Source organism: Cajanus cajan, chromosome 1 (genome assembly GCF_000230855.2).
Source record: "Cajanus cajan strain Asha chromosome 1, NIPB_CcT2T_4, whole genome shotgun sequence".
Classification (NCBI taxonomy): Eukaryota; Viridiplantae; Streptophyta; class Magnoliopsida; order Fabales; family Fabaceae; genus Cajanus; species Cajanus cajan.
The window spans coordinates 89,854,380-89,873,682 of record NC_138517.1 but is presented as its reverse complement, the minus strand read 5'-3'; the positions used below and the strand labels follow the sequence as shown (position 1 = coordinate 89,873,682).

General features: G+C 33.3%; 2 protein-coding genes across 2 annotated transcripts; both read right to left on the bottom strand.

Moving 5' to 3' along the window:
- Positions 1-2,294: 2,294 nt before the first annotated feature.
- On the bottom strand, positions 2,295-5,969 carry BCA5 (beta carbonic anhydrase 5). The gene is made up of 9 exons (XM_020364946.3): positions 5,695-5,969; positions 5,535-5,605; positions 4,796-4,957; positions 4,648-4,696; positions 4,364-4,477; positions 4,187-4,240; positions 3,560-3,654; positions 3,362-3,464; positions 2,295-2,687 (listed from the first exon to the last, which is right to left on the bottom strand). Exons 1-9 carry the CDS (start codon positions 5,758-5,760, stop codon positions 2,487-2,489), a joined length of 915 nt encoding a protein of 304 aa, XP_020220535.1. The 5' UTR covers positions 5,761-5,969; the 3' UTR covers positions 2,295-2,486.
- A 5,931-nt stretch (positions 5,970-11,900) lies between these two features.
- LOC109804406 (uncharacterized) lies at positions 11,901-13,934 on the bottom strand. The gene has a single exon (XM_020366224.3). It carries the CDS (start codon positions 13,691-13,693, stop codon positions 12,137-12,139), a length of 1,557 nt encoding a protein of 518 aa, XP_020221813.1. The 5' UTR covers positions 13,694-13,934; the 3' UTR covers positions 11,901-12,136.
- Between the last annotated feature and the right edge of the window lie 5,369 nt (positions 13,935-19,303).

Sequence of the window (19,303 nt, the reverse complement as noted above, 5' to 3'; positions counted from 1 at the left end):
CGATTTCCTCGATGCGGTCCTTGAGTGTGCGGCATTCCTCGGTTGTTTGACCATAATTTCTATGGTATCGGCAATGTTTGGATTTGTCCGCATTACTGGGGCTGCGCCCGGGTGGAGGCAGGGTGATGAGGTCGGTGTTACTGGCCTCCTCCAGTATGTGGACTCGGGGTGCATTCAAAGGGGTGTAGAAGTCGTACTTCCCGCCCTTGTTCGGCCTAGTCTTTTTGAATTGACTGTCATTGGAGACCCGCATCTTGTCTTTGTGGCCATGGTCTTGCTTCCCTTGTGGTTTCCCATGGACTTGGTCACGGAATGTCGTGTGTCCTTCCATCTAAATGTACCTGACAGCTCGGGCACGGAGTTCGTCCATGTCCGGGGGAGGCCGTCGACAAAGGCTATCGACGAAGGGACCTGGCTTGAGTGCCATGAGCATGGCGTGTAGGGCGATCTCGGGGTTCATGTTGCAAATTTGGATGGAGATGTTGGCAAATCGCTCCATGAATTTCTTCAGTGGTTCGTCGTTGCCCTGTCTGAGGTTGGCCAAGGCGTCAGACGTGACGTGATGTGGTCGACTCGTTGCGTACTGCGCCGTGAATTGCCGTACCAAAGTGTCGAAGCTATCGACTGACCCCGCTGGCAATTGAGTATACCAGGCGAGTGTCAATCCCTTGAGCGAGGATGGAACAACCCTACACAAAATAGCATCATCATTAGTGTATAAGTTCACTTGTATGACGTACAGATCGACGTGCTCATCTGGGTTGGTGGTGCCATCGTAGCAGTCGATGTTAGGGGCTTCCATCCAAAAGGGAGAGGTGTCTCCATGATGCCGTCGACAAAGGGGTGACGGCGGATGCTCGCCCTGTGTCCTGGAGCCTGGATCGGTGCGTTGCTGACTACATGGTCTGATCGATACGTTGGTACGTTTGACCGAAGTAGACCTATGGGTCATCACCCTAGGCGCAGTCGGTGGCGGGGAAATCGAGTGCCCTTCTTCCTTGTTTTGATTGCTTGGTTGAGGGGGCTAATATGGGGGGCGCTGAGGAAGCTGGGCGCGGATGCGCTCGTTCTCAGCTTGTAGCACCGCTAGATTGGCCTCGTGCTGGGCGCGCATGCTCTCCAGGTCAGCGGTGTGTTGTTGTCGCATTTGATCGACTTGCTCGATCAGCCGTCTCAATGTTGCTTCTCCTTCCATTCTTGTTGCGTTATCTTGTTCGTCTGTTGCTCGTCTATTATGGCTTCAGGTAAAAATCATAAGCGTGGTCGATAAGAAACTTCTTGATCGGCCCCACGGTGGGCGCCAAATGTTCTTACCTGAGATCGATGAGTGAGATGATCTTTGGTAAGATCGGTGAGCCTCCTCTGCTTGGTATGTCTGCTACTCCGAGATGGGGTTGGTACCTGCAAAAGAGACTCCAATGCATAAGTTAGTTTATGATCGTATGAGTGTCTCTTATATATAATGCACATACCTTGATATGTGATTAGGGTTTCCTCTTGGGCGAGGGTAAGATAGATTTGGGCTTGAGATTGGTCGTGGCCCAATAGGCATTGGGCCCTTGTTTTGACCGATGTCATGTGGCGCCTATCCGAGATGGTGCAGCGCTAGGACACCGAGCTTGAGCTCGGTGTCCGACGTGGATAGTACAATATCGACTTTAATAATTCTGTTATCCTAAGCTTATAGAACATGCATATGTCTGCACATGAGCATGTCTCGTATTGGATATAAACATGAGTGTTAAATAAAAACAAAGCTAAAATGAAAAAAAAAAATTGGAATGAATTAACTTGAGAAGCTTCCGGAAGAATTTATGTTTTGCTTACCATGTCATAATTGCATGCATGTAACATTTTTTTCCACTACACTGAAATCCATTCACTATATTTTTCATATGAAGTATTTAAGGCATGCATCAAGCAGCACCAATATTGGAGTTCAGAGTCATCATCATCGTGTGTTTCACAACATACTACCCATCTCCCCCTTTGCCTAACCTATTTTGACCAGCCGAACTCAATGAACTTCATGAAACCAAGTTCCTTTCCCTAATTTTTTCAAAGGCTTCCCCAATTTAAAAAAAAAAAAAAAGAATCACAGCAACTTACATAAAGTCTTCAAGGCTGCTGCTTATGATTTATGACTTTGGTTTGTGTCTGTAGTTTTCACATTTCATTTTGAAATGAATTTTGCAGAGGCTTAGTCACCTTAGTGGAGGAACCCTCATTTGGCAGATAAGAATTTTATTTTCCCTGCTAGAATCAGTAGAATATAAAAAAAAAAAAAAAAAAAATCATCAAGGCCATAGTACATTATGACCCTTTTTTTCTTTCAGAAAGCAACAATACAACAGGGTTTATTCAATTCAATCCATTTAAATATCTTATAAATTGTACAAAAATGCATAACTCAGCCCATGCTTTTAAATCCTACCAAATCTTGGAAAAACAATACGATGCATTACACAGGAAAATAAAAGTAAACTTCAACACCAAAATATTTTGTTTTTGGCAGCAATTCTGCCATTTTCCTCCAATTTGGTTCCCCGGTAATCCAATGTCCATTTCTCAAATGAACAGTCTATAAAGTCGTAGTAACCACCATGAATGGAGAGTTTTTCATTTGCCACCTTCTCTTCTATCCATGGGTAAGAAAGTAGGTTTATTAAGGAATGGTTAATGGATTCCTGCACAAAGAAACACTTGAAGCATTAAAACTTAAAAGTATTCAACGTAATCAACTTTTTTTATTATGGATTGATCATATCGATTAATAAGGAGCGGAAAATGAGAGCAACGGAGACACTCGATAAAAACCCCAAGAACACAGTATTCAAAAGGAAATACTCATTTTTTTAGGGATACAAATCCTATTTTCATTAGGGAAAAATATGATGGTGTTTGAATTCTCAACATGAGCTCATGTTAAGGAATTAGGACAATCAGAATATAGGGGAGAGGTTGATGAATGATGAGATTCATCAGGGCACTAATCTTGACTGATTTCATTCCTACAAAGCTTTGGAACCCAATACAGGACTTAATGTACACCTCCAAGTAGCCAATCCCCAATTATCCAATAATATAAAATATTTTTAGCCAAAAATACCAAAACTGAGGATTAACAACATGTGTATATATATATTCACCAAAATCACATTAGGAGAAACTGCAGATAAGGCTTCAAGATTTCTTCTGTCAAAATACTAGTGCCTACCCTGCCCCCTTTCCCAAAAGAGAATCTGGGGCTGCCAATTCCAAACACCTTAAACCATCTTGAACTATTTGGAGACAGATCTTAAACATTTTGAAATTTCAACAGCCAAATTACACATTCAAAATAAGAACAAAAATATATCACCTTCTCACAATGTGTGCACTGCTGATCGAAGCTGAGGTTAGAAGCAGCAGCCTTGGCTTTTACTCTTGCATTTTTCCCAACAACAACCCAACTTTTTATAAAACTACCAGGAAATAATATATTTTTGCAAGTTAGGAATGTATATAACATTTTTATCAACGAAAGCAAAAAGGACAACCAACATCTAGAATTAAGCACCTGTTTTCAACGTTTTCATCATCATTATCTTGCATACTCATCAAGGCACGTATGCCTCCACAGCAGCTGTGGCCAATGACTAAGATATTCTCAACCTGCAATGAAAATAATTTAGTCTCTCCTTGAAAATAAGTACAAATCTTACAGTTTCTGGACCAGTAATTTATAAAGCTATTATAATCTTATGCACTCGAATAATCTACAGATATTTCTTGTAAGTCCCCGGTATTAGAAGCCATGTCTTATGATGATATGTTATAGGTTGATTTCACTTGAGCCCAAGCTCAACAAGCATTTTGCAACCAACCAAACAATGCTGCTATAAACTTCAAAGAAAAAAAAGGAAAAAAAACAACCTTGTATTCCTTCTGCTAAATTTCCAATATCCACATCTTTAAATTCAAACTTTCCAAGTTTCCATAGAAGTTGTAGACTTGTAGTTATCATAAGATCATTCATTATTTTAACCAAAATCATTTTGTTTTGTACTTTAAATAACCAAATAATCACCCAAAAGAAAATGAGCATAAGTAAATAGATGATGGATAAACAAACAGAAGCATCAAAAGTTTTCAAATCAATAAGATAAATCCTGACTTGCACTACTCGAGTAAAAAACATGCTTACCAGAAGGGTGTTCACAGCAAATTCTAGAGCAGCATTTGTTTCTGAGGGTCCACTCTGTATCAGGAAAAAAGGAATAAGAAAAAACAAGTAGGGTATCTCTTTCATTCATACTTTAGCAATTATAATGATCTGGTAAACATAGGGATAACCATAGCAATAGCAGTGAGAGACTCGTACCTCAAAGGGAGGAACCAAATTAGCAACATTGCGAATCACGAATGCATCTCCAGGTTGAAATCCTAAAATATTAGATGGGCATACCCTAGAATCTGCACAAGCAATAACCATGAACTGTCCTGGGAATTGTTAGTAAAGAATACTTATTTGTTAATGCTTCAGTAGACAACTTGAAGAAATGAACTGAAAGGAATAAGAAATAAACAACAAAAGATGAAATAATAAACAAAAGGCTTGGTCAAAAGGGTGGGTGGGTAATGGAGAGGAAGATAAAGAACAACTACCTTTGGTGCTTGAGCCTTTGCAAGATTTTCAAACTGTTCAATATTTTTCCTGCCCCAAAACAAAGTCAGCATTAAATAAGCTTCTCCCTATTAGGCATCAAAAATGATTCAAATGAACATCTTTAACAAGGGCTTTTCTGAAACTTACAAGTATTTATTCTTTTTGAAACTTAAAAACCTATCCTTCAGATCATTAAATATATCACAGTCATCTTCTGCTTCAGTTAAAGTCTCTAGCTTCTTGTTATTAAGTTTCTCTGTAAATCCTGAAGGCCCCATTGAAGCTTTTAAAGTGAAACCTTGATTTCTCCTGCAAACATGAGAGCAAGTTATAAAAGCCTTGTGAAACCAAAAAAGAAAAGAGCCTCAACGGATTTCATAAAAATAAGAATAATTCAATTAATTAACTGTTCTTATATCTAAGAACTAACTGCAAAAACTGTAATCTAGCCACGCAAACAGTAGAACCGATCCAGACAGTTTACAAAGAAAGAAAATTACAGCAGCAGACTCATTTATAGGAAGGGAATTAAAAGATTTGGAGTTATCAAACGAGAGAAGATTGCAATATCAATTTGCAATCAAGCAAAAGGAATCCCAAATCAGCTTGGGATCAGAACACTCAGTTTCCTCTATTAAATACGCCTTTTACTCAATGTTTAGGGGATATTCAAGACTCATAACAATTTCCATCTATCTTTGGTAGATCAATATTTACAAACCAATTACGAAACTTAGAAACAAAGTAAAGATTGGATCTTGGAAGTTTTCAGATAATTACACTAGCAAGAAATGAACAGCCCAGAAATGAATATTAACACTGGAACATAAAGTAAGCGAATCCAACACGATTGAAGCAAGGTAAGCAGAGAAAGATGGACACTAACCTCAATGCCGTGAAGAATCTGAGATGGGTTTGCTCAAATTTCCCTGATTTCAGCGCGGCAGGACTAAAGATCTGCCACAGCAGCGAGACAAAAATTAGCTGAGTGACAAATTAAAGGAACAAAAAGGGCTTATGAAATGTGAAAGCATGACAATAAATACCTTTGACGTGGCAGGGTTGGAAGCGAGGGAATCAGAAGAAAGAGAGAATGGTGCAGGAACTGCCATTGGAGAGGGCGCACACAAACGAAGATGGGTGAGTGAAAAAATGAGGCATGGCTTAGTTGGGAATTAAAAGAGTAGTTGGTGGGTTAAGTTGGTTAGAGTGATGAAACATGTTGTCTCCAAGAAAGACGGAGAAACCAAGGTGTTTAAATAAAAGAAAAAGATTATTCCTTTGCATCTCCACCACCAGTTGCTCATGATTTTGTTTTGTCATGCTATGCTTTTGACTTTCTGACTTCTCACAATTCGGTTTTAGCCACTGACAAAGTAAGTTTGGGAAAAGTTCTGGAATTTAATATGTACGGTGAGAATGGCAGTGCAATAAAGGAAAATTCATTAACATGATGACGGATAGATCTACCCATAATACAGATAAGGGTTTGATCATATCAGATCAAATTCATTACCGTGTTATTAGTGCTACCAATTTTCCTCCAACAACCTCATTTTCGTATGCAAACCTTAAATTTACGATAACATCTTATTTAAGAAAATTGAATTAAATTCAATATAAATTAATAGTATAACCTATTATTACTATTATTATTAATATTAATTAATGAAATTGATATACTTTATGTATTTATATATTTTTTAAATAATGTGAAATAAAAAAATATAAATAATAAAGATTACAATTTATAACATCTAAATCAAGTGAAATAATACAAAACTAAAATAAAATAAAAAAATTTAAACAAAAATGAAAATCAAAGGTGATTATAAAATAATTAATTATTATTAATATTGAACAATTAATTTTTTTATATATGTTTTTTTTTTATTTTACTCTTAAGAGATATGTTGTTGGAAAAAAATTAATATATAATAAAGGGTATAAAAGAAAAATCATAGAGATATCTCTTTTATATGTAGTATAGAAAATTAATAATATTATGATAAAAAAATTGTTTCAATAAATTTTATTTATTAATTTTAGTTTTGATTAACATAAATTTTTAAAAATTAAAATTAATTTATAACTTCTATTATTATTTAAAAATATTATTTTATGTATCTAAATCATATTATTATGTTAACTATTGACTAAATGCATCAATCAACACAAAGATTATTCAACTTTATTCATAATTTCAAATTGAGTCTTAAAGCTATTCTAGAAGTATATTAGTAATTTATTAAAAATATATTTTTAAATAATTATCTTGTTTTTGTATCGGTATTTTAAAATTTTGATTTAGACTGATCTAATTTAATCAAAAAATAAATAAAATTTGATTAAAGATTATTTTCGTCAAGAATCAAATTCAAATATTATCCAAATAATTTGATTTTAGGTTTAATATATTAATCATTTATATTCAACTCTTTAATTATTTTAAATAATTATTGATAAGATATAATTAAAATACATAAAATATCATTACTAATTGTTCATTTATAGTGTGTTTGGATGGAGAATTTAAATGGAGTAATTCATTTATTTGAAGAATTTTAAATTCTTTGAGGTGAAATACCTTGTTTGGATAAGGAATTTATAAAGAATTTGAAATTCAAGCATTTGTGAAATTCTTTGAAATAGTAGAATTTCAAATTCTCCCAAAAGAGTAAGAATTTGAAATTTCTCATATTTTTTCTTCTTATTTCACTTATATATTTTATCTTATCTCTTATCTCTTCATGTTTTTAATTATTGAATATTCAAAATATATTTAAAATTATTAAATATTATTTAATATTAATTTTTAAAATTATTAAATATTTAAAAATTAGCTAATATTTATTTTTATAAAATTTAATTTAAAAATACTAATATATAAATATATTTTTAAAATCAATTTTATCATGATGAAATCAAATTATCATATCCAACCTAACAATTTAAAATTTTAAAAATTTGAATTGACTTATCCAAACAAAATATTTTAAGAATGATAGAAATTGAAATTAAAGTAATTCAAATACTAAGAATTTAAAATTCTTTAAATTTGTAAAATTTCTCATCCAAACACACCATTAGGGTAATATAATTGCATGGAGGATTTAAGGTATTATTGTAAATGTGTTTGATGTGAATAAAAAGAAAAAAAGAAAGTGGAATATATACTTGAGTTCCACCAATATTTTAGTAACCTCTCAGTTGAGGAGATTTTTTTTTATAAAAAAAAGTAATATATTTTTATAATTATAACCTTTACTTTTTCTTTATCACTTAAGTACATAAAAATTTAAATTAACATATAATACATAGTATTATTTAAAATTTTTGTTTAATTTAATATAAATAAATAAAAAATATTGTTTCATCTCATTCTTTTATGTTTCTTCTTACAAAAACAATTTCAATTTTAATTTTAATTTTATTTCTTATTTACTTCTCTTTTCACTTATTCCGTCCACTTTGGATCTCACTGACACAACATACAAGTGATATAACAATTGTTTGATAAGACGTGATTAAATAAAAAAAAATTGAAAACATAATTAAAAGACAAAAATCGAACGAATTACTATTTATAATATCTTTAAAAAATATATATTTAGGCGTTATCATCTGAGCAGCATACACATGGATGGTGTACAATTGAGATTCTTTTTGTAAAGCTACTTTGAATAAAGGGGAATTAGAACTTTAGAATTTAGAAGTTCTCTGGAGTTTATATCCAGTGAGTCCATCCATGTACTCTACATGGCTATCTTTACTTTTTGTTAAATGACTTCGGTCTTGTTGGATGATAATATGGTAATCATATATATGAATTGATTGTTTAACTCCTTTCACCATGTTTCAATGTTAACATATATTTGGAATGGAATTAAAGAAGACAAAAATAAAAATGAAAAAAAGGGGTATTTCTCTTGTTTGAAACTTTGAATGTGTTCAAAAAGTGAGAAAGTGAAGCAAAATTCGGCACGTCTCACCTTTTAACATTTTCCATCTCAAGAGATGATATTCAGGGAGAAATGGTTTTTTTTTTCTCTCAAATATCTTTTATGGCATAAAAAAACAACAACTTTAAAAATATAATGAAGTAAAAGGTTAAAAAAAAATTAGGGTTAATTTTTTTTTTTTATATTTTTCTTTTTCTGTTTTTTGTTATACTGATCCAAATAAATAAATAAATATTACATTTTCTTCATTCTTGTTTCTATAGTTATGTCTGTTTATTCAATCAATACATCTAAATTTTTTATATGCAAGAAGTAAAAGACAGGGCGAGAAAAAAGGCAGGGAAAATTGGAAATCCTTGAGACAGGGCGAGAATCTTTGTCTTTGTAGCTCCCAATTTAGGCAAGACATGTGGAGGTTGATTTAATAGGCGTTACACGTGTTAATGATGACACACGAGTGTTGCAAAAGATTGATGCCAGATCTCACTAGGATTGGGATTGCCCACGGTAAAAGCGAGTTATTATTGCTATTTAACTTTTCAAAATGGTACATTGGCACTTCATCATCTCCTATTACTATTTACATTCCCAATTACTGTTTCAGCATAATTTACGTTTTTCTTTTTTACACCAAGACTTAATAATGAAAGTATATAATTTACGCAAAATCTTTTAAGTCATTAAAGAAAAAATCACAAGGATTAAGCTACATAGATAGAACTTGAAAAATTATTACACCATCTAATAACTCATCACTAAATTGAAAGTTCCATTTACTTAGATTATATACACAAATTTTTATATTAATTTAAAAATTACATAATACTTTATCAAATTAACATAATATATATATTTTTTAATATGTTAAAATATAAATATTTTAATCATCTTCTTATGCTTATTTAATTTTAATTAAAATTAATATAAACATTCAAAATAATACAAAATTATAATTCAATAGTTAAATTGATTAATTTTTAATTTTTATATAAAGTTAATGTATGGCATAAGAATTATGATAATCTCTATTAAAAACTGTAAATACGAATTCTGAACATTTTAATTAAAAACCATTACCACTTATAGTTATAATACCACTAATGTAATTTGATTCTTCCCATGATATATTATTTTAATCTTTAAAGTACAAAAATTAGTCGAGATCATAAATTATCAATTTGATCCAACTTTAATGCATATTAATTAATTTGATGATAAAACTTTGAAATCGAAATTTTATCACAACAAGTTATTTTAATGCAAGTTATTATCCTTATAATACCAACTTTTATTACATAAATTTCCGAATTTAAATTCCAATTTTAATTAAAAATAAAAAACATATATATCTAAATTTTGTGTTTAATTTAATCACTAATATTAAAAGACTAAATTAACAAATACCATAAAAGTATAGTTGATTTACCAAAGTGCACGAACATTACAAACCCCAAGTTGATTTACCAAAGTGTACAAACATTACAGAAGAAAAAAAAAACCTAAATTAACAAATAATTATTAATGATTATCCAAATAAAAATTATTATCAAATTCAAAGATTCAATTAACTAAATAATATTAAGGTATTAAATTAACTGTTTATGTCAATTTTAGAAAACAAACTCGTTTGTAGTAAAAATCAGAAACTAATTTTTTTTTTCATAATACCTCAGACCAAATTAATCAGTGATACTAATTTCAACAACCAAGTGTTTTACTAGATTTATAAAAGTAGACCACGTCATCAAAGTAAAACTAAATGTTTCGGACAAGCTGAGACAAATATATGTAAAACTGCAGGGCTGTTTAAATTGGAATGTTTAATTCGGGCCATTTGTCTTTTGCCTGATCCTAGTTTGGTCTGACAGAATAATTGGTCTAGAAAAAGTGGGGGACAAGGCCCAAATTGATATCTACGATGAAAAGCATTAGTAGAGAGGAAAATCAACAAAACAAATCCGCACACAGAATTCATCATTTTTATCACACGCCAATTAGTGGACCATGTTTAGTGAGGAAGATCACAATCATGCCAATCTCATCTTGAAGGCATCCTGCCAAACATTATTAGAAGATAAATACTACTAACAAAACTTTGAGAAGAGAAAAAAACAATGTGTTCGAGCAAAAGATAACCACATCCAACTACGTGAAAATGGAGACAGATCAACAAAATATGCACATATGAATGCCAAATTGCCAATTATCAATTATGCCATTCTTTCATTATTCATTGAGGCTCCAGCTATGATCCATGTCCATGACTCGTTTCGATAATCATTATGGAAAGCTTTAACAATCATTACCCTCCACCAAAGTTATATTAGACCTATTTCTGAAACGGTATAGCTAAGCACAGGACCAACAATTTTAAATGAATAAGCAGCACGGCACCATTGACTAAAATTTATTGAAGCTAATGAAATTATGAATGAGATATACTAGTATTATATATGATGCGGAACCCATCATACATGTCATGAATTCCAATCAATTTCATCAGACAGTATGGAGTGTGTAGGAACTTCGGAAGAGTATGCGATAGAGTGTTTATTAGCACCATTTCTCAGAATAATTCACCAGAGACATAGCCAACTTTTAGGCAAATACCAGATAGTTGGCACTTTTAAAAAGCTTGGTCAAGTAAGTAGACAGATCATATGCGATCTCTAATAAACATGAGTGTGTCCTTTTTAAACCACATGAGCATTCAACAGTGCCAAATACCAAAGTTATTGCCACAGCCAGGCATTGCATTTTAAAAAACACTACTTTGGTGAAATGAAAATAAATAAAGACTGGACATAGGCAAAACAACAAGATGCTCAGTGAAACACAACTGAATGACATACTCCAAGATAAAAGCTTCCTGCGAGAATCTCAACTTCTTTGGACTTTTACAAATTGAACAAAGGGAAACAGTTAGCGAGCAATAACTAGTTTTTTTAGAAAACCTTTGTCTAACAACTTGAGAGCAAAGCCACAAGATTACCATAGAAGAACACAACAGAAGAAACACCGCTACAACCTAAAAATGAAAAAAAGCCTCAAGATATCATTAGGATCATCACGAAACATGAACACAAAACAAAACACCTATATGCATTAGGGAAATGTTTTGCATATTGTTAAAAAGATGGTTAGTGTCAGTCTGCCAACAAAAATTACCTACATAGTAGATTAGTAGATGACTATCACGCATACAATTTGGATAAGGACCAGGTAAAACTCCAAACCGAGCTCTCAGTTATTTGTGTATGTGTGCGTGACACACACACACAGAGACCTGATTAAACTTGAATGAGTAATATATCCTTCCTCAACACAACAGGAGACAGAGAAATGAAATCCTCCCCAGATAGTTCAAAACAAAGTGAGGAAGTATTGCCGCAAATTATTAAAAGACTAACAATAACTAAGAATTCAAAAAAGGAGCTCATCAGCATCATTTGGTGCGACAAGTACCAAATTACAACTAAGATCTACCACAATAAAAAGCAAGGGCCTACCTACAGAAGTAACAGAACTAATGACCCTTAACCTTATCATCTGCAACAACATTGAGAATTGGCAAGCTACTGAGGAACTCATCCAGCCCCTCAAAAAATCCAATCCCTTCAATATTATCCTCAGCATTCCCAGTCCCATTCCCATCCCCGTTCCCTTCACCCCCTCCATGCACAGGCTCCTCCACCTCATTGCTAAACTCCACATTCAAATCCAACTTCCCCACGTTCCTCTCACTCCTCCTCCTTGAACCACCGAACGCCGCCTTCTTGCTAGGCTCGGGCACCACCGACACTGCCGCCACGGTGGCAGCTCCATCCACAGCCTCACCATTCCCCACATTGCCATCATTACCATTACCATCACCACTACGAGCCCCCCTCCTAGGCCTCTCAACCAGTGGCACCCTTCTAACATCACCACTGCCTCTCCTTTTCTTTTTCCTCCTCTTGGTCCCCTTCAGAGGCCCGCCTCGCCAGTCGCCGTCATCGGAATCATCCTCCGTGGTGATGGAATGCTCCACGAACTCCGCAGAGGCGTCATCATCATAAAAAACCCAAGGCCCCTTCTTGTTCCTGTTTCCCGAATCCCCCTTCGTAGGGCAAGGAAACAAAGGGGAAAACGGGTTCCACTTGGAAGAAGACCCACTCACATCCTTGAAATCGCCGGAAAACCCAACAGGGAAAAAACCCCAACTGCAAAAGTAACCATCTTTACCATTACCATCAGACATAACCGGCGGCGACCGTACAACCACCGCATGAAACCCCCTCCGACAACTCTGGCACCGCAGCGTACAGTCCTCGTACTTCTTGGGATACTCGTACATGACGTAACAGTAAGGACACGCTGTCCAGAAACTCGCCCCCTCCGTTACACTCTCACTCGCCCGAGTCAACTCGCTGGCATTGTCCTCCTGACTCGGCACCTCACCCCTAGGCCTTTCCCTTTCGAGATTCTCCTCTTGACTCGGCGCCTCAACCCTAGGCCTCCCCGGGCTTTCCCTTCGGGGCGTCGGGCTCGAAATTAGGTTCGAGTTAAGGTTTTGATTTAGGTTCGGATGCGAGGGCTGAATCGGGAAGAAGGTCACGGGAGCGGGAGGAGGAGGAGGCGGCGGTGGAGGAGGAGGAGCAGGAGGAGGAGCAGGAGCAGGTTGAGTGAGGATTCTGAGCTGATTGTCGTAAAAGGCTTTCTTGTTAGGGTTAGAGAGTACGGACCAAGCGTCGTGGACGAGAGTGAAAGCATGCGCGGCGAAGGCGAAGGGGTTGTGGTGAGGGTCGAGTTGGGTGGCGAGGCGGCGGTACTGGGCGGCGATGTAGTCGATGTTCTGAGTGTAGCGGAGGACTTGAAGTATGGCGTACCAATCGAGGTGGTCGCTGATCCGGGCCTCGCCCGCCATGAGGGTATCGATGACCGTTAGAAGCAGCTCCGTGGGCTCGTATCTCGGGTCGGACTCTCGGGCCCGGATCGCGAAGGAACGGGCCCCGTGCAGGTCACGTGCGCTCAAGACCTTGTTGGCCGTGTAGAGCCAGCGCTCCGCTTCGGCCCTGTTCCCTCCTCCTCCGTGACCCTCCATTTCACTTTTGTTTTTTCTTCCTCCACCCCCACCACTTAGCTTAGCTTAGCTTAGAGTGAGTACTACATAGAGGGGCCTTTTTGTCATTTCCATGTGGATTTTAAGAAAACGAGTATCACATGGCTCTCGGTCATTACATTTACATTTACATTGACATTGACATTGACCTCCCCAACTTGAACAACCAAAACCAAAAACAACTTCGTAGTTCCTAAGTTGTAATGAAATCAAATGGCTTGTGTTCTGTTCTCTTGTGTCCTATTTATGCGCGCTTCCGAGACAGACAAACTAAGTTGAAAGGTAGGACCGCCTTTCCCACATTTGACTTCTCAACTCACACGCTCAACCCTTTTAATTTTATCCACTTTTTCTTTTTCTTTTTCTTGTTGGGTGTCTTAATTTCAAAAATCAAAATCAAGAAAGATACCAAACTTTACCACAGCTACTAAAATCCTCCCCCTTCATCAATTTTGTTCATTCCATTTCGTATTTCCTATATTGTAATTACTGGAATGTTAATAAATTTGGGTTTTCTTTATTTATTTATTTTTTAAATTTCGGTCAACTCAGGGCTTGTGTTTAGTTACACTTCATCTCTAGATTGATTCACATTTAATTCAAAGCTCTTTTTTTGTTAATTTGAATATCATTTTCCAAAAAAATATTAACTTATATATCTTTTTCCAATTTTGACTTACAAATTGAAACATAAGTGGGTTAAAAAAACGTCACTCCAAATACGTGCTTTGTATCTTTAATTTGGATATTTGAACTATATTTTAAGGGGAAAAAATTATAATAATATCCCATTTAGTGACTTTTTTTCTAATTCATGATTGGTTTAGACTACTTTCATTAACCCATACTTTATTTTATTCTTTTGACAGCATGTAACTATATTTTATTTGAACTTGGTTTTAATTAGATGCATACACTTTTGAGTTTTTTTGGTATATTCATATGTTTATACAAAAAAAAAAAAAAAAAATAAGCTACTTAATGTAACTTGCATTTATAAATTTCTTCAAAACTCTTACTAATAAATGTGCTGAAAATATTTATTAAAAACATTCAATGCAATGCATTAAATATTTTTTCTTACATTTTAATATATTAAATACTTATTGATTATTTTCCACCTTCATAAATATCTTAGAGACATTCATGATCGTTTTTGGTATTTTTAATTGCAACTTCTATCGACACTTTTATGTGTGGTTTAACGGCCGGAAACGCATTGAACTCTCTTTTTCATGAATAAAAATGACAAAAGGGGGAAAATTCCTAAAATTTATCAACTGGGCCTAGATGCAGCTAACTGAGGCTTAATTCAATAATTCTGAAAATTACTGTATAAACCTCAACTAAAGGAAATTGCTATTTTGCCCTAAATGCAGCTACTAAACTAGCAATTGGACTGGAGGGTTTTGATTTGACACAGAAGAATACCCACCAAGCCAAATAAGATTTGTAAAACTCAAACTCGGGCCTAATAAAAACCCAAAAAAAAAAAAAAAAATGTCAGAATTTTCTTTGCAAACATCAACCATTCATGATTCCAGCAGTGACTATTAAGTTAAAAGCTCCATCAACTATTTACATCATATTTAGCAGAGAATACATAGTGGGGGAGAAAATAGGTAAAACAAAGTGGAGAGAAGAAGTAAACAGAGATTATTTAATTGAAATAAAATAAAATAAAATGAAATGAAAACTAAGGTTTTGAAGTTATTTTATTTAAAATATACATACATACATATAATTAATTATGTTACGTTATTTTATATAGATGTACACGACATAAAATCAATTGTGTTATATAACGATGTAACATTATTTTTGGTACATGTACACGACAAAAATGAATTTTATTATATAACAGATTATGTCATGTTACTTTGGATACATATACATGACAAAAGTTAATTCTGTTATATCAAAGATTATGTTACATTATTTTGAATAGATGTACTCGAAAAATAACGGTATGGTTAGAATTAGGTATTTAGACCGAGACCCGCGTGTCATTTATTTAGCTTGCACGAATTACAATCTTAAAAATCTTAGCTCATTTAAGATGAGAAATTTTTTTACTTGATTATTTAACCCATGCTTAAATTTAAAAGCAGGTATCTAGGTTGACCTAAAAGCTTTTAATTAGCACCATTAAAAAAACAAGAGTTGACTAAATAGTAAATATTAACAAATATATTTATATATATTATTTATGAGAAACACATGTGATAGTGAAAGTAACACCCAAGTATGTTGTAGGTTGGTTCATAGATGTAGTAAGTCATAACATAGCATGATCTTATTGATGACATCAAAAGGAAAATAAGTGTGTGACATTCTAAAAGCACCTCATTTTAGTAGAATAGTGTAACTATTTTACAATTTAATTAATTTATTATAAAGTCTAAAATGAATCGATGAGTGAAATATAAATTTGGACAGTGATTTTTTTTTATTCCTTTTTCATTTGTTGTCTTACGAACAATATGCAATCTTGTTAGATTGTGAACAACGCGATGCAAATGCAAAACTAAATTATGTGTTCTTTTAAAATCCGAGCGAACTGTTTAAATTGTTTACTTACATGTGGCAGACCAACTTATATATCCCAACACTTTAGGCACAATATTAATATTATCTTTTTCAAATTTTGATTTCATTTTTGAGAGTTGTTTTATTATTGAATCCATATTTATTTCAAAAATTTCTACTTTCCTTATTTATCCAATGAACTTCTTGTCACTTTTACTCTCGTCACTTCATCGATACTACCAAACACAGTGTTAGACAAGTATTACTTATTACTATTAATAATTTGGAGAAATTATATTCATTAACTAGTTTCTTTAAATTTAACAACATATTTAAACTGTGAGTAATGTTATATTTTTTATTCCATTCTCCTACAATTTTTCTTACAACCTTAAAAATAAATAGTTTTTTCATTCTTTTATTTAAGAAATAATATATTAAATAAATATTATTTTTGTCACAATTTCATAAGTTCTTTTATGTATAGATTGTAGTTGTTTTTAGTTGATTATTGAATTGAGTAATGAATAAAATTTGAGTTGTTGAGTTTTTGGGTGTTTTGCACTTCTTGGAAGAAAATGATGATATCATTGTACTCAATTGTAATTGCATGTTTTTTGTTTTTGTTGTTAGAAATTAGTTGTTTGTGATATATACATGTGATTTCATGAGACACATGTTGGTTTACGTTGGAATTTTGTAGGTTTGAGCTAAAATTGTGGTTCTTCCAAGTTTAGAAAACACCATCATGTTGGATGCAACCTCATGGCACTAGGTGTAATGCAAGGAAGAGACTTTGTGCAATGTCGAACACGAGATTGGTATCGTCAAGTATGAGTTAAAAGGAGAGTTGTTTGACTTGGTAAAGCCAAACATGGTTTGAGGGCATTAAGCGTGATTGCCTTTGGAGTTCTCTATGTTGGTCACTTCGAACCCAAGATGAGTGGTAACCGATGTGATCAAGGTAATAGCTCTCTGCCTAGATGAAGTCAAGCACAATTTTGGCGGCATCGATTGTGGGTCAGGTAGAGATTCTTTACCTAAATAAAGTCGGACATGAGTTTTGCAACATCGAGCATGGTGTACTCAGAGACTCCTTGTCTCATTCACATCGACGCAAGTTGTATGCTATCAAGTGTGGGCGAGTCAGAAGCTCTCTACCTCACCAGTGTAGTGTGGATATGTTGAATGAAAATCTTAACTTAGTTGACTTTAAATGTTGGTTTATGATGATAGGTGTTCATATGATGATGTTTTAAGTTAAGCAAGTTGAAAGTTGATTAGTAGTAGAGTTGTACGATGATAATATATATAATGTTGAAAGAGGTTGTGTTTTGAATAATTGATGCATGTAGTTGTGTTGTGTTAATCAACTTAGGACTAGAGGAGAAATGTTATTTTAGAAAATGAAGATTCCATTGTGAGAATATGGTGTTGTGATATTCTAAGAGCCAAGTTGTTGAAAAACCCCTTCTTGAGTATAATTTTCTCTTAAAGTGAAGTGTTGAGTCTCTTTTAGGTCTTTAGTTAATATCGTATGGGACAAGGTTGGACCATATTGGTTTAAAAGTAACCAATTGAGTAAGGTAAAAGGTCGGGGACTAAAGTCCTTAACTAAGTATCGGAAGAGACATAATATTTGGAGGGTAATTGACGTGCTAATTCCATATAAGCTTAGCTATGCACACTAAGGTTGTAGTAGACTCACATCCAAGTTGTTCTATCCTTGTCATGAATACTGTATTTTCCAAGTCTAAGTGGTGAAATTTGATAAATCATGTTGTATTGTGAATTTTTATCCAAAATTGTTGTTGATCTAGCAAGTTCAAAAAGATTATGTTGTTAAGTTGGTTTGGTAAAGTCAAACTACTTAAATTGTTCACCATGTTGTAAGAGATATCTTAATTAATATGCATGACAGTGTATTGAGTTGTATTTTGTTGAAAGTTGATGCGTTGACATGTTAAAAGATGTTAAGTTGAAAGTTGTGTTGAATATGGAGTTGTTGTGTTGTTCCTATGATATGTTTATGTGTTGAAAATGTGCTAGGTTGATATGATAATAGGTTGTCTAATAATGACACAAGTTGAGTTGTTATGTTTTTCCATGTGTTGTTAAGTTTGGCATCGAGCCATATTTATGTTGAATTGATGATATTGATAGTATAATTGTATTTTACTTCTATATATATTGTTGTTTTGTCTCCTGTAAGCTTATCCTTGCAATTGTTTATTGTTGGAGTGTGATGACTATATTTATATGAGAGCAACGCTTGATCGGGTTGAAGGATTTTTTGTTGTTGGCATGTTATATGGAGATGATGCTTCTTTTGTTGGAAGTTACTTATTCTAGTTAGTATACAGTAGTTGTTTGAATAGCAATCTAGGATTTACGTCTTCAATCTAGATTATTATATTTATAGAGTTAATTATTTATACATTGTTAGTGTAAAATTTTTTTACACTGGCAACCAATTATATCTTTTAATTGTGTCATGTCACTGTAAATATATTTATTTTTAATAGTGACATGACACAATTAAAAGATATAATTGGTTGCCAGTGTAAATTTTTTTTACACTAATAGTGTATAAGTTATTAATTCATATTTATATATGTGTATAATTTATAATTGTTCCACTAAAATATTTACATTTTTTATTTAAGTTGATGAATTAAATATATATATATATATATATATATATATTTTTTTTTTTTTTGTTGCATGTATAATATTTTCATTACTTATAATATTGAGTTATAAAATGTATAGATTTGTAGAATCATTACAACTAACCTGCTTATATATTAAAAAATTATTACAAAATATGTTTTTTAAATAAATTATCATAATAAATATCATATTAAATCATAAAATATGTTCATATAATATAAAACCTAACATATCTATTTTTTACTTTTATCTTAACATTAAATTATTGTAAAACAAATATTTAAGTAAACTTATAAATCAAATTAATCGTATTTTTATATGAAAGTCAAATCAAAATGCTCACAATAAATAAATAACTTAAACCCATCGATATCAAGTTTAGACCTAACA